Genomic DNA, 16524 nt, shown 5'->3' on the forward strand with positions numbered 1-16524 from the left:
TTTATAAGATGAAAATTCTATTCAAATTAAAAATCTAGTACTGAGTAACAGTTCATGTCTAAGCTAAGAATGGTGTTGGTTTTGGCGGTAGTAATAATTTTTAAACAAGCATCTTACAGAAGGGAAACTGCTGCTTAGACTTAGAGGATCAATAACTTGCCAAGAATGACTCGTGTAAGTAACTAGTAAACCCTGATGTGTTGACTCCAGAGTCTAACCTTCTAACTGCTATGATAATGCCTAAACCATGTGGAGTTTCATATGTTCAGTGAAAACAAAAGATCTGGGTTTTCCCTCACACTCTATCACCATTTACTAGATCTGTAATCACTTCACCTTAATGGAGGCATTTTGTAAACTTTTTATAATGTGCTATACAAACACTAAAAAATTAAGCATTTTCACCTGTAAAAAAGGAGATTGGATTATACTACCTAAAGTTCTTTTCTGCTTAGATATCCTCTTGTTCTTTTCCATCATTACTTGAAATGATGTACTCATTATATTGAGAAATATAAGAGCAATCAAAAAGGTTCTTTTTGTGCGTGACCAGGCAGTGGCACAGTCTGATAGAGCGTCAAACTGGATGTGAAGGACTCAGGTTTGAAACCCCGAGGTCACCAGCTTGAGCACAGGCTCATCTGGTTTGAGCAAGGCTTACCAGCTTGAGCCCAAGGTCGCTTGCTTGAGTGAGGGGTCACTCGGTCTGCTGTAGTCCCCTGGTCAAGGCACATATGAGAATGCAATCAATGAACAGCTAAGGTGCTGCAACAAAGAATTGATGCTTCTCATCTCTCCCTTTCTGTCTGTCCCTCTCTCTGTCTCTCTCTCTCTCTCTCTCACACACACAAAAAGGGTTTTTTTGCCATTGATGTTATGTTACATTTTTAAGAAAAATCACTCTCACGTCCAAATGTCTCCTGTCATTCTGGATCTTCTGCCCTACTCCCTCCACACCTTAACTGAACAGAGCTTTCAGTTAGTTACAGTTCTGATACTGAATCTCCCTAATGGCCTTCAACAACTCTCTCTACTAATTTTTCTTGATATGTATGGAGAACATTTCTTCTGCTTCCTGAAACTATTTCCAAAGTGCTTTGAGGAAAGGAGAAGATATTGTGAAACTACATGATACAGTATCAAAACACTTGCATGTTTCAAATTTTTTACTGCTGAATGAAGAAAATTATTATGAAGCTATTGGGGTAAAACTGTTATGCTGAAGAGATAGATCATTATTAGCATTCTTTGCCTCAAATTCACACAGCTCAATGAAGACCAAGTAAAAACGTAAGGACTCGACATTTTAAAAACCTTCATACTATAAAGTAAATGTAAAATAACTGAATTCTATTTCTGCTTGACAAAGGCTAAATTCAATCACTACACAAACCTTTAAAATAATATGTTTTTACGTGAAACAATTATACTAAGTAGTCAAGAATACACTGAAATCTAAGAATACAGTCATATGGTATCTTGTCTGTGTGTGTGGGTGTGTATATGTCAAGCAGCATTTCAGTTCAAATTCATCGTGCCTGTGACTCCTGTCCTGATGCCCTCTCATGCTGTTAAAATCTCTGGTTTCAAAGACTAGCAAACCCCTCTCCCTCTGCACATTACGTCATTTATGTATATCCCTCTGATGTTCGCTTCCCTCTTCATGTCTAGCTCCCGAATGTCTCTTACTTTCTAGTGAACTCAACAATGCATTGAAAAGGGTTTTATAACATTTTAACTACCAGCTTTACATGGTTTGCAGCAGGAGTGTTTTCAAGTTACCTAGTTGGACATACTGCTTCAGCAGTAGTCATCTGGTCCTTTCAACAATATAAGACAGACATGGGACAAGAGAACTGAAGTTCAGAAAGGTTAAAAATTTACTATTAATCAGGTTCACAGTTGTAATTAAATAGTTATTCAGGCAAATATTGAACAATTCATCTTTTTTTTTTATAGATTTTAAATGTCATAACAGGACAAATCCATGCCCATTTTCACTACCAAGTCTGCAAAGACTAGCACAGTCATAGTAGGTAGCTGATAAATATTTGCTGAAAAATTCATTCAATAATGGCTAATAAATGGCAGAGGCAGGATTAGAATGCAGGTCCTCACACTGTTCACTATACCTGTGTCTAAAGTAAACAGTGATGGGAATTAATAGAAAACCTCATAAAGAGGACTTAGACTAAAGGAGAATACCCTCACCCCCATGGTTACTAAAATGTCATTTATTAATTCACTCAGTTATTCAACAGACATTTATTGAATTCCTGTTAGAGGCACTGGGCTAAGCACTGGGGTTATAACAGTAGCAAAACAACCCCCCCCCCCCCGACCACATGGAGGTGATAGATACTAAACAAATAATCACACATATAAATTTAAACCTTAACTATGACTTGTGCTGTGTGGAATGATGATGGTAATGGCACAGCCAATGAGATCGTCTCTCAATTTTAGTATTTTATAGACATGGACTCCCAAGCACACCAGCTGAGTGATACATAAGGGTCTTAAGGACACTGGGGAGCTACAACTACTTTAGCATTAATCTCAGTGCCCTTTCACATATGGGATGTATAGCGGTTGAAAGCTCTGAAATCAGATGAATGTGAGTTTGGATCTCTATTTCATCTTTTACTTGATCAACTCTTTCAGTTGATTCTTTATCTGTAGAAGGGCAATAGTAACTACTCACAGAGTTGTTGTGAAGATAAAACGAACCACTAATATATGTAAAGTTTATTAATGGCCCATGGCAAATATTCAATAAATGGTAGATATAATTTTTCCCTATCTAAGATCTAATTGATTAGATAGGAACCACATTACTTCTCTTAAGATCTTCTCTCTCATTTTCTGTCACCAGCACAGATTTATTGGGATGCCCAAATAATTTCTTTCCATACCTACTTAATTACTACTTTGATCAATATGCTTATGTCCAGAACCCTCCTATAAACTCCAGACCTATGAACTCAATCTGCCTACCCAGCATCTGCAATGGGATGTCTGAAAAGCTTCTCAATCTGATACCTGATGATGATCCTGATACCATCCCTCTTCCCCACAACCCCCTGCTACTCTCACACTTTCCCAATCTTAGTTAAATGGCAACTCCATTCTCACAGCTGTATAAGACAAATGCACTGAAGTCATCTGTGTTCTTCTCTTTCTCATGCTCAGCAAGTTCTATTTGCTCTATCTTTAAAATATATTCAGAATAGGACCTGGCCAGTTGGCTCAGTGGTAGAGTGTTGGCCAGGCGTGCAGGAATCCTGGGTTCAATCCCTGGCCAGGGAACACAGGAGAGGCGCCTATCTGCTCCTCCACCCCTCCCCCTCTTCTTCCTTTCTGTCTCTCTCTTCCCCTCCTGCAGCCAAGGCACCATTGGAGCAAAGTTGGCCCGGGCACTGAGGATGGCTCTGTGGCCTCTGCCTCAGGCGCTAGAATGGCTCTGGTTGCAACAGAGCGATGCCCTGGATGGGCAGAGCATCGCCCCCTGGTGGGCGTGCCAGGTGGATCCTGGTCGGGTGCATGCAGGAGTCTGTCTGACTGCCTCCGTTTCCAACTTCAGAAAAATACAAAAATACACACACACACACACACACACACACACACACACACACACAGAATAGAACAACTTCTCTCTACCTCCATTGCCACTATTCTGGTCTGTGATGGTTAATTTTATGTGTCAATATTGCTGGGCTATGGTACTCAGATATTTAATCAAACATTATTTAGGATGTTTCTGTAAAGGGTTTTTTTTTTATGAGATTAACATTTTAACTCTGTTTACCCTGAGGAAAGCAGTTAGAGGTCTTAATAGAATACTGGCCTCCCCCAAGAAGGAATTCTGCTGCAAATTGCCTTTGGATTCCTTTTTGTGTGTGTGTGTGTGTGTGACAGAGACAGAGAGAGACTGAGAAGGACAGACAGGGACAGACAGGCAGGAAGGGAGAGAAATGAGAAACACCAATTCTTCATTGTGGCACCTTAGGAGTTCATTGATTGCTTTCTCTTATGTGCCTTGACAGGAGGGCTACAGCAGAGTGACCCCTTGCTCAAGCCGGCAACCTTGGGCTCAAGCCAGAGATCCCGCCCTCAAGCTGGATGAGCCGGTGCTCAAGCTGGTGACCTTGGGGTTATGAACCTGGGTCCTCTGTGTCTCAGTTTGATGCTCTATTCACTGCACCACCATCTGGCCAGGCGGCCTTTGGATTTTTTTTTTTGGCATTTTTCCAAAGCTGGAAACGGGGAGCAGTCAGACAGACTCCCGCATGCGCCCGACAGGGATCCACCCAGCATGCCCACCAGGGGGCGATGTTCTGCCCATCCGGGGCGTCGCTCTGTTGTATCCAGAGCCATCCCAGCGCCTGAGGCAGAGGCCACAGAGCCATCCTCAGTGCCCGGGCAAACTTTGCTCCAATGGAGCCTTGGCTGCGGGAGGGGAAGAGAGAGACAGAGAGGAAGGAGAGGGAGAGGGGTGAAGAAGCAGATGGACGCTTCTCCTGTGTGCCCTGGCCAGGAATCGAACCTGGGACTCCTACACGCCAGGCCGACGCTCTACCACTGAGCCAACTGGCCAGGGCGGCCTTTGGATTCTAACTGCAACCCCCTTCCCTGTGCCTCCAGCCTGCTGGACTGCTCCATCAGATTTGGAATTTGTCAAACCTCCACAAGTGGGTGAGCTGATTCCTTAAATAAATCTTTCTCTATGTGCATGTTGGTCTCATTTCTCTGGAGAACTCTAATACATAATCCAAACCATTTCCTCTCACCTAGGTGACTATAATAATCTAGTTGGCTTTCTGCTCTCACTTTTGTCCTACGACAGCTTATTCTTAACAAGCAGCAAGAGTGATCCTGTTAAGTCCAATTCAGATCTTGTTAGCCCTCTGCAGAGAACCTTTCAGTGGCTTCCCCACCTCATCCAAGTACAAACCCAAACTCCTAAAAGGTGATCTAAAAGGCTGCAAGTGCTTTTCCCACCTCCTTCGTTTCCTACCTTATTTTCTACTATCCTTGTCCTTACTCACTCTTCACTAGTACTTGAACACATCAGGATGCTCCAATCTCAGGGCCTTTGTACTTCCTATTCCCTCTGCCTGGAATATTCTTTTCTCACATATCCATACAGCTAGTTCTTTCACTTTACTCAAACATCAGCTCAGTGAGATCTTCCCTGTTATAATATCTAAAAAAATCTATCTCCTCATTCTTTTGTCTTCTCTGCCTACTTTTTCTTCTCTGGGCTTTTTCTCCTTAATATTATTCTTTCTTTTTTTTTTTTTTTTTGTATTTTTCTGAAGCTGGAAACGGGGAGAGACAGACAGACTCCCACATGCGCCCGACTGGGATCCACCCGGCACACCCACCAGGGGCGACGCTCTGCCCCTCCGGGGCGTCGCTCTGCAGCGACCAGAGCCACTCTAGCACCTGAGGCAGAGGCCAAGGAGCCCTCCCCAGCGCCCGGGCCATCTTTGCTCCAATGGAGCCTTGGCTGCAGGAGGGGAAGAGAGAGACAGAGAGGAAGGAGTGGGGGTGGAGAAGCAAATGGGCGCTTCTATGTGCCCTGGCCGGGAATCGAACCCGGGTCCCCCGCACGCCAGGCCGACGCTCTACCGCTGAGCCAACCGGCCAGGGCCAATATTACTCTTTCTTACAAAATGCATGTTTTACTTACTTATCTTGTTCTTTCGCAATTATTACCTCCACCAGAAATGTGAGCTCAGTGAAGGCAGAGAATTTAATCTGCTTTGTTTACAGCTTTAACACAGTTTTTATGGCCCTGGCTCTGCTCTAGGGCAAGCAGATTGTGGTGCTGGCAGGTTTGAAGCCAGTGGTAGTCATCCTGGTCCCTACTGCCCACTAGTGGATGTTCCAGCTTTCATGGCGGACGGTAGTGGAGCAAACAGAGTATAAATAAAAAGATAGATTTAACTAGAGTAAGTTGTTTTTTTTTTTGTTTTTTTTTTGTTTTTTTTGTATTTTTCTGAAGCTGGAAACGGGGAGTGACAATCAGACAGACTCCCGCATGTGCCCGACCAGGATCCACCCAGCACGCCCACCAGGGGCGACGCTCTGCCCACCAGGGGGCGTCGCTCGGCTGCGACCAGAGCCACTCTAGCGCCTGGGGCAGAGGCCAAGGAGCCATCCCCAGCGCCCGGGCCATCTTTGCTCCAATGGAGCCTTGGCTGCGGGAGGGGAAGAGAGAGACAGAGAGGAAGGAGGGGGGTGGGGGTGGAGAAGCAAATGAGCGCTTCTCCTATGTGCCCTGGCCGGGAATCGTACCCGGGTCCCCCGCACGCCAGACCGACCCTCTATCGCTGAGCCAACCGGCCAGGGCCGAGTAAGTTGTTTTATACAGATTTATTCTGCCAAACTTAGCGAAAATCCAACATAAAGTACTTTGTAAGTAATTATTATATGCTTTAACTTGCTGTAACTCTGCTTTATAAATTTTATAAAGTAAAGTTACTTCCCTACTTTATAAATCACCATTACTGTGGAACCGGTGGGCAGTAAGAAAATTTTACTACTAACAGAGATACAAAAGTGGGCGGTAGGAAAAAAAAAAAGTGGGCGGTAGGTATAAAAAGGTTCTAATCACTTAGAACCCCTGTTCTAAGCGATTCAAGCTCCAGACAAGATGATTGAGGCTGTATGCTACAGTGGTCTGGGGAAGGTCTGCAAGAAGTGAACACTGGTGACACCATCCAGGACCTAAGAAGTTGATCACAACCTAAACTGGTACTGTTGGAAGAAGATCGTACTAAAAAAGTGGCACACGGTTTTTAAGGACCATGTTTCTCTGTGGGACTGCAGAATTCATGATGGGAAGAACCTGGGGTTTATTACCAAAAGAGCAGAATTCCTTCCCCCAGCCCTTCCCTCCCCTCCCTTCCTTCTCTTTTTCCATTCTCTCCTTCCACTGTGGTATGGATGCTTGTTTTTAAAAAGTCATGTTAATAAAACCTCAGAAGCAGAAAAAAAAAAAGATAGTTTTTAGATACTAGAACAATGCCTGACACATATTAAGTACTCAATATAAATTTAAGTGGTGGCGCAGTGGATAAAGCGTCAACCTGGAAACACTGAGGTTGCCGGTTCAAAACCCTGGCTGCCTGGTCAAGGCACATATGGGAGTTGATGCTTCCTGTTCCTCCCCCTTCTCTCTCTCTCTCTTTCTCTCTCTCTCCCCCCTCCTCTCTAAACAAACAAAAATATAAATTTAAGTGAAAGAAAAAACCTCAAAAGCCTTCACTTATACTTTACTGCCTTTCGATTCTCTATCACAGGGCTGCTGATTGTTGCCTCCTTCTCTGTTCCCACCTCTGTGGCCTTGCTATGCATTCAGGCTCAGCAACTCATCACTTTTAACTTGTAGCTTGATGGTCTAGGGCTAGGCTGACACCTGAAATTCTGAACTTGGTCAATCTGCCAAGTTTTTTATTCCCCTCCTCTAGGACAGGTTGAAATCTTTGTTAGAACAAAAACTTCCTAAACCAAAAAACTGCAAGTGAATAATGATCTCAACTTATTTTCAGAAACATTTTTCTACTCTTCTAGTATCAAACTTGCTTCCTATCTATACACACTGCAATACATTAAATACTAAGTCTTATATGCCTATCTGATTAACATGGTTGAAATAAACAACCAGTCCAATTATCAAGTACCATTCGAATAGAATTATAGTGGAAATGAAGCAATATATGTGTAATGCGTTAAAAAGAAGTGGCAAAATGTTGATAATATATTATCAGATTTTAGCAAGGAAGGTAAAGAAAAAAAAGAAAGAAAAAAACTGAGAAGCAGACATTACAGGTATGTGTTTTAAGTTTGTTTTTTAATAAGCCAAATTTTGATTACTGAAGTTATAATTTGAATTGGATCAATATAGTTAATAATTACTATGTTTATTTGTTTTGCTATAGTTTATTTATTTATTTATTCATGAAACATTATCAACCTTGAACCAGATATAAGAGCTATAAAAATAATTAAAACATGGGCCTTCCTTGAGTTTAGGTAGTGTGATAAGCAGATATATAAACAAAAAATGTAATATAGTGTGATAAATATGATGATAAAGTATGAATAAAGTTCAGAGAAAGTATAACATCTACTTACATTAAAAAGTTGTTTTTTAGCATATGCTCTAATCTGTCCTTGGTGAAAAAAGAGAAAAAAATTATTATTAAATGTACTTATATTCATTATATGTAATTAACATACAAATATTGATCGACTTAACGACCTATGCAACTTATGACCATTTGACTTTACGACCACAATCGCTAGCCACGACTGCTCCGCGTCTGGCAGCAACAAGCATTGCCCAGCTGGGCATACAACAGTGCGGACCAGCTTCCGGCAGCACTACCATCTCTGCATGCACCATTTCAACTGTTATCCCAGACTTGGTACAGCAATTTATGTTTTGTGTCTTGGATATTTTTCATCAAACCCCTCCCAAGATGTCTACCAAGAGGAAATTGTCTTTGCAAATATTAAAACTAGTTGTCCTGGTAATGTAGTGTTTTACTTAAACCTGACGAATGTAAAAATAGGAAATAAAATGGTGTAGAGATGATACAAATGGCATAAAATGAACAAAGAAAATTATGACATAAAAATAATGAAAGAAAATTATGATAAAATATGACTTAAAGATTTTTATAACATCATTTCACAGTACTGTACATATGGCCTACTCAACTTACGACCAAATCATGTTACGACCAGACTGTCAGAACCAATCGTGGTTGTAAGTCAAGCACTAGCTGTATTTAAAGAGTAGATGTATTGGGCTTTATCCACAAAAGTAATTACCTTTTGGCCAGGAGCTATGAATTTATGACAGAGTTCAACATCTTCAGGACAATTTGAGAGAACCATCATTGTTGCAGACTTGAAGAGCTCCTCCATAACCTACGAGAAATGACACAGAATTGCCTGACATGTAAGCTACTTTATATGAGAAACCGGTTCGGGCTCTTGTAAGGTTTGCTTTCCCGGTTTTAGCGACTGTAATCCATCAGGCCTCTTAATCCTGATGTATTTACTACAGCAGGTTCAGTTTTCCAGAATGATTAGAGGAGGCATTGCAACTTCTCAAAGGGGGTAAGGAGAGAAAGAAAAACATTTAAATCTTTTGTTAACAGTTTCAATACTGATATAGAAGTAGGATGTCAAATAAACAGCTAAAATTGGTACCTCTCTAAATTTCAATATACTCAATTGTGGAATCATAACAATAACAATACCTAGCTTATAGGGTTGTTGTGAGAATTAAATGAAATAATCCATGTAGAAGATGGCTTAGTACCTGGCTCACAGAAGCACACAACAGATATTGTGAAGAGTGAGACACTTTGAAAAGTGTTTCCTTCAGTCAGTGGTAAATGAATAAACTTTAAAATTAGAGAGGCAACAAGATACATCTATATCTAAATAGATATATTTTTTGCTTTGCTAAAAGCATAAAGTAATAAGAAATTATATAATACAATGAGAATGGGGTAGGCAAAAGTAGACTTACAGTTGTGAGTACATAAAACAAGAGTGTAATTTTGCTTTTTTTCCTTTTTTTTTTTTGTATTTTTCTGAAGCTGGAAACGGGGAGAGACAGTCAGACAGACTCCCGCATGCGCCGGACCGGGATCCACCCGGCACGCCCACCAGGGGCAACACTCTGCCCACCAGGGGGCGATGCTCTGCCCCTCCGGGGTGCCGCTCTGCTGCGACCAGAGCCACTCTAGCGCCTGGGGCAGAGGCCAAGGAACCATCCCCAGCGCCCGGGCCATCTTTGCTCCAATGGAGCCTTGGCTGCGGGAGGGGAAGAGAGAGAGAGAGAGAGGAAGGAGGGGGGGGGTGGAGAAGCAAATGGGCGCTTCTCCTATGTGCCCTGGCTGGGAATCGAACCCGGGTCCCCCGCACGCCAGGCCGACGCTCTACCGCTGAGCCAACTGGCCAGGGCCAGGAGTGTAATTTTGTATTATCACTTATTATTATATTATCTTCCATACAAACAACAGTGAAACTACTTTTACCTACCCCATAAAAGAATTCATTTTACTAGACATGACCACAGAAATCTCATGGGAAAAATTTGTTCATTGAAGAAAAAGGTGATTGAAATAGAAACTATTTCTATAATATTTTTAACCAAAACTGAAAATTTTTATTTGAAGTGATTAAAATCATATCACAGTTTCCAAGTGCTGACTCGTAAAAATACATGCATTTATCCAGTACAGGCTACCTCAGAGGCTGGTCCTCCTGCACTGGCCCTATCACGGCTGCAAACACAGTGGGGGCACAGGCGACTGCTGAAGTCATTTAACATGACTGGGTATGGAGTACTTAGTTACCAAGTGACAACCAGATGTATTTATACATTATATCTTTATATTTATATATATATTGCATTTTTATTTTTGGATATATATATATATATATATGGTGTATAGAAGTAAGAAATAAGTGAATAATCAGATGAAAGAAAGCAAAAGGAGGCTAAAGATGTTTTACGTTGAGGCTGTATCACTTCAATCTAGCAGTGAGATAAAGAAATCACTGAGTAACTAAATGATTTATGAAGACCCATATCTACAATCACTAAGAAAAGCCAATGCATACTGGGCAGAAATAGGAACAGGTAGGCGGGATGTTGTGCTGGAACTGCTGAGGAAACAATACACTTATTTGTGAGATGGAGACTTTGACCACTGGAGCTGTTAAGTCGGTGTCTTTCATGAGTAGTAAATTTCCATTTGAAGAAATAAATCACTAGCTTCTCTAACCTTGACTTTCAGACTATGCTCTATAAATATATCTGAAAAAAAAAAAGAAAAAAGAAACTTAACTGGAAGGTTAGCATAATTCTCAGATGTTTTAAAAAGTATATTACTCCCTGGCCGGCTGACTGTGGTAGAGCATCAGCCCGACGTGTGGATGTCCTGGGTTCGATTCCCAGTTGAGGCACACAGGAGAAGTGCCCATCTGCTTCTTCACCCCACTCCCTCACTTCTCTCTCTCTTCTCCCCTCCTGCAGCCAAGGTTCAATTAGAGTGAGTTGGCCTGGGTGTTGAGGATGGCTCCATGGCTTCCATCTCAGGTGCTAAAAAAATGGCTCCAATTGCAATGGAGCAAGGGCCCCAGATGGGCAGAGCACCATCCCCCTGTGGGCTTGCAGGGTAGATTCCCATCAAGGTGCAGGCAGGAGTCTATCTCTGCCTCCCCTCCTCTCACTAAAAATAAATAAATAAATAAATAAATAAATAAATAAATAAATAAATAAAAGTATATTACTCAATGGCACTAAAATAGTAATATTTAATTGCTATACTTCATGAGGGGAAAAATCTTTTGTTACAATACTCTAATTTTTTTTGGTATTTTTTTGAAGTGAGAAGCAGGGAGGCAGAGAGACAGACTTCTGCATGTGCCTGAATGGGATCTACCAGGCATGCCCACCAGGGGGCAATGCTCAGTCCATCTGGGCTGTTGCTCCATTGCAACCAGAGTCATTCTAGTGCCTGAGGCAGAAGCCATGAAGCCATCCTCAGTGCCTGGGCCAACTTTTGCTCCAGTGGAGCCTTGGCTACGGGAGAGGAAGAGAGAGATAGAGAGAAAGAAAAGGGGGAAGGATGGAGAAGCAGATGTGCGCTTCTCCTGTGTGCCCTGGCAGGGATCGAACTCGGGACTTCCACACGCAGGCCAATGCTCTACCACTGAGCCAACCAGCCAGGGCCTACAATATTCTAATTTAATATTTAAGAGACTACTCTTCATCAAGATAATAGTTCCCACATAACGTAATGAATAAAGAAAGGAAGTTTAAGAGAAGCAAGAGTTAATTTCTCAGGGGAGCAGACTGTTTTCATCTATCTTTAGGAGGAAAGTTTATCTTTTAATTAATTAAATCTTTTCAACAGTGCTTGCCCTAAGTCCCACTTAGTGGAATACCAAATACATAAGCATTAATTATAGAATATATAATTATAAAATAAAAATGACAATGGTTAATAACTTCTAATGATTTTTAAGTATTTGGTACTGCAAGACTATAAGGAATTATTTATGTCATCTGATCCAGTTAGCCAAATGCCACTTTTTTTTAACCCTTTGAATAGTACAAACGTTCATGTATATCCTAATGCCTCCTGATCATCCAGAGTATGATCGTATAAAAATCTTTATTTTAAAAATGTGTAAGGCAACATTAAAAAAAGGTATATGTATGTTCTTATTTCTATAAATTGGTTATCAAACAAACATAATTTTTTTTTTTTTTTTTTGCATTTTTCTGAAGTTGGAAACGGGGAGGCAGTCAGACAGACTCCTGCATGCGCCCAACTGGGATCCACCCGGCACGCCCACCAGGGGGTGATGCTCTGCCCATCCGGGGCGTCGCTCTGCCGCAATCAGAGCCATTCTAGCGCCTGAGGCAGAGGCCACAGAGCCACCCTCAGCGCCCGGGCAAACTTTTGCTCCAATGGAGCCTTGGCTGCGGGAGGGGAAGAGAGAGAGACAGAGAGGAAGGAGAGGGGGAGGGGTGGAGAAGCAGATGGGCGCTTCTCCTGTGTGCCCTGGCCAGGAATCAAACCCGGGACTCCTGCACGCCAGGCCGACGCTCTACCACTGAGCTAACTGGCCAGGACCCAAACAAACATGATTTTAAGTTAATAAAACCGTAACTGGAACTAATTTTATTATTTTTTTATTTTTCTGAAGTTGGAAACAGGGAGGCAGTCAGACAGACTCCCGCATGCGCCCGACCGGGATCCACCCAGCACGCCCACCAGGGGGCGATGCTCTGCCCATCTGGGGCGTCGCTCTGTTGCAACCAGAGCCATTCTAGCGCCTGAGGCCAGAGGCCTCAGAGCCATCCTCAGTGCCCGGGCCAACTTTGCTCCAATGAAGCCTTGGCTGTGGGAGGGGAAGAGAGAGATAGAGAGGAAGGAGAGGGGGAGGGGTGGAGAAGCAGATGGCACTTCTCCTGTGTGCCCTGGCCAGGAATTGAATCCAGGACTCCTGCATGCCAGGCCGATGCTCTACCACTGAGCCAACTGGCCAGGGCCTAATTTCATTTTTTGAAAAAAAAACAAAACTCCCAGGAATCAGCGAACATAAAAAAAAACTTCACTACTCAAAGGGTTAATGCTTATTTTACTGATTTCAGAGAAAGATGAAGTGAGAGAGAGAGAGAGAGGAGAACACTGATCTGTTCCTGTATGTGCCCTGACTGGCAAATCTGTGCTTTGGGACAATACTCTAACCAACCGAGCTATCTGGCCAGGGCTAAATTCTAACATAATTTATGTATTGTTTTTGTAACCTTTGCCTCTGGAATATATGTTGGGGTAGTAGAGACAGAGTCAAAAAAGAAGAAATAGGGAGGTCATATAGTATTTGTAAATTTTTTGAAAAACCACAATATTTTCTTCCATAATGGTTGTACTAATCTGCATTCCTACCAGCAGGGAATGAGGGTTCCTTTTTCTCCACAGTTTCTTCAACACTTGTTATTACCTGTCTTGTTGATAATATCCAATCTAACAGGTGTGAGGTGGTATCTCATGGTAGTTTTGATTTGCATTTCTCGAACAGTTAGTGAAGATGAGCATCGTTTCATATATTTGTTGGCCATTTGTATGTCCTCTTGGGGAACGTGTTCAGGTCCTATCCCCATTTTTAAAATTTATTATTATTATTTTGTATTTTTCTGAAGTGAGAAGCAGGGAGGCAGACAGACTCCCACATGTGCCCGACTGGGATACACCCAGCATGCCCACTAGGGGGCGATGCTCTGCCCATCTGGGGCATTGCTCCATTGCAATTGGAGCCATTCTAGCACCTGAGGTGGACGCCATGGAGCCATCCTCAGTACCTGGACCAACTTTGCTCCAATGGAGCCTTGGCTGTGGGAGGGGAAGAGGGAGACAGAGAGAAAGGAGAGGGGGAGAGGTGGAGAAGCAGATGGTGCTTCTCCTGTGTGCCCTGGTGGGAATCAAACTTGGGACTTCCACACACCTGGCTGACACTCTACCACTGAGCCAACCAGCCAGGGCCCTATCCCCATTTTTTAATTGGATTGTTTGCTTGTTTGTTGCTGAGCTTTGTGAGTTTTTTTTATATTTTGGATATTAACTCCTTATCAGAGCTGTTGTTTATAAATATCATCTCCCATTTGGTTGTCTGTTTGTCTGTTTTGTTGTCAGTTTCTTTTGCTGTGCAGAAGCTTTTTAGTTTGATATAGTCCCATTCATTTATTTTTGTCTTTATTTCCCTTGCCTTTGGAGTCAAATTCATAAAATGTTCTCTATGGCCAAGGTCTATAATTTTAGTACCTATGTTTTTTCCTATGTAATTTATTGTTTCAGATCTTATATTTAGGGCATTGATACATTTTGAACTAATTTTTGTTCAAGGCGACAAGGTATAATCAAGTTTCATTCTTTTGCATGTGGTCTTCCAATTTTCGCAGCACCACTTATTGAAGAGGCTTTCTTTTCTCTATTGTGTGTTTTTGGCTCTTTTGTCAAAGATGATTTGTCCATATATATGTGGTTTTATTTCTGGGTTCTTGATTCTGTTCCACTAGTCTGTATGTCTGTTTTTCTGTCAATATTGTGCTGTTTTGATTGACTTCCTCTCCAGCCTTATCCCTTGTCCCTCAAACAAAACTCTGACAGCTCCTGTGGATGCTTTCTGACATAACTATATAGAAGTTTCTCTAACCATGAAGTTGTTTTATTTGCCTAGAAAATAACAGGAGCTACAATTTACTAAGCCTGCTATGTGCCAGATCTTGTATTAGGTGCTTTACATTATATACATTGTTTCTTTTAACCCTCATGATAACCTTACAAAATAGGTACTATTCTCATTTTACAGCTGAGGAAGGTAAAGATCATCAAGGTTAGGTAACATCAAAACAAAGTTAATGGCAGATCTGGGATAGGAACCTAAATCTTTCTGGTTATGGTACTAAAGACATTCAACAGACGGTTATTAAGTAGTTGTTCTCCATCCTCTTCACTCTATGAACAACTGTAATGCACAGAAGTAAAAATATATGCAGAAGCATTTTAATGTCACAGTTGCCTGACATTCAGAAACTATTTTAAAACTTGTGTACCTACCTGCATGAGATCTTGAAGGCTCTCAACAAAAGAAATCTCTGCTTCTACCATATAAAACTCTGCCAGGTGTCTCCGGCTCTGAGAATTTTCTGCTCGAAATGTTGGACCAAAGGTAAACACTTGAGTAAAAGCTCTGCAATTGAAGATTAAGAGTACAAAAATAGGATTCATATGATTAATTTTAAGTATTTAAAATACTCCCTGAGCTCTTAAGGAAAAAAACAAGTTTTGTGCCTCTGTCTTGTCCACAAATCCACACATATTAGCTGCTGTATTTCTCTAATGGGTGATAATAATAGTTTCATTAAAAACATTTATAGAAACTATTTTATCCTGAAAGAATTTGCAAATGCTTTACAAACCCTATGGTTTACTAAATATAGTTATAACCACTCTGGTGCAACAGCAGGCAACTACACTTCACAGTAATCGGGAACAAAGTCAAGGAAAAATACCACAGCCCAGCAAGCCACACAGAGACTCTAGACTGCAGGGGTCCCCAAACTTTTTAACACAGGGGGCCAGTTCACTGTCCCTCAGACCGTTGGAGGGCCACCACATACAGTGGTCCTCTCACTGACCACCAATGAAAGAGGTGCCCCTTCTGGAAGTGCGGGGGCGGGGGGGGGGGGCTGGATAAATGGCCTCAGGGGGCCGCATGCAGCCCCGCGGGCTGTAGTTTGGGAACACCTGCTCTAGAGTGTAATAGAACTAGAATTTCATGTGGATAAAGTGTTCTAATTAGTTTTTAAATATGTGAAAAAAGAACATCAGCTATGTACGGTGATTATCCTTGTCCCAAGACTTTCACCATCACCCAAGTGTTTCAATTAATGCTGAATGACCACGAAAATTGGGGAGGGGGTAAGGGTGGATTTTGAAGTACTATTTTACTCTTTGATTTTCAAAAAGAACGATAGCTCCACAATTCAAACATAAAAAAAAAAAAATTTAATTCCTACAGAAGTGGATGATGTATCTTTTTTGGGGGGGGGGGGTATTTTTCTGAAGTGAGAAGCAGGGAGGCAGAGAGACAGACTTCCGCATATGCCCAACCAGGATCCACCTGGCATGCCCACTATGGGGCGATGCTCTGCCCTTCTGGTGTGTTGCTCCATTGCAACCAGAGCCACTCTAGTGCTTGAGGAGGAGCCATCCTCAGCTCCCAGGTCAACTTTGCTCCAAAGGAGCCTTGGCTGCAGGAGGGGAAGAGAGAGATAGAAAGAAAGAAGAGGGGGAAGGGTGGAGAAGCAGATGGGCACTTCTCCTGTGTGCCCTGCCCAGGAATCGAACCCAGGACTTCCACTGGGCTGACACTCTACTGCTGAGCCAACCAGCCAGGGCACACTGTATCTTCATT

General features: G+C 42.2%; 1 protein-coding gene across 2 annotated transcripts in view; it reads right to left on the reverse strand.

Annotated features, from left to right (window-relative positions):
• Positions 1–16524, reverse strand: part of NARS2 (asparaginyl-tRNA synthetase 2, mitochondrial) — a 168891-nt gene that overhangs the window by 39841 nt on the left and 112526 nt on the right. For both annotated transcript variants that reach the window (XM_066369540.1, XM_066369531.1), the window contains 3 exons: positions 15165–15297; positions 8848–8946; positions 8146–8183 (listed from right to left, as the gene is read on the reverse strand). In XM_066369540.1, the coding sequence (XP_066225637.1) occupies positions 8146–8183; positions 8848–8946; positions 15165–15297 (270 nt within the window). The remainder of the gene's footprint in view (positions 1–8145; positions 8184–8847; positions 8947–15164; positions 15298–16524) is intronic.

This window comes from Saccopteryx leptura, chromosome 1, assembly GCF_036850995.1.
Source record: "Saccopteryx leptura isolate mSacLep1 chromosome 1, mSacLep1_pri_phased_curated, whole genome shotgun sequence".
In the NCBI taxonomy this organism is placed as follows: Eukaryota; Metazoa; Chordata; class Mammalia; order Chiroptera; family Emballonuridae; genus Saccopteryx; species Saccopteryx leptura.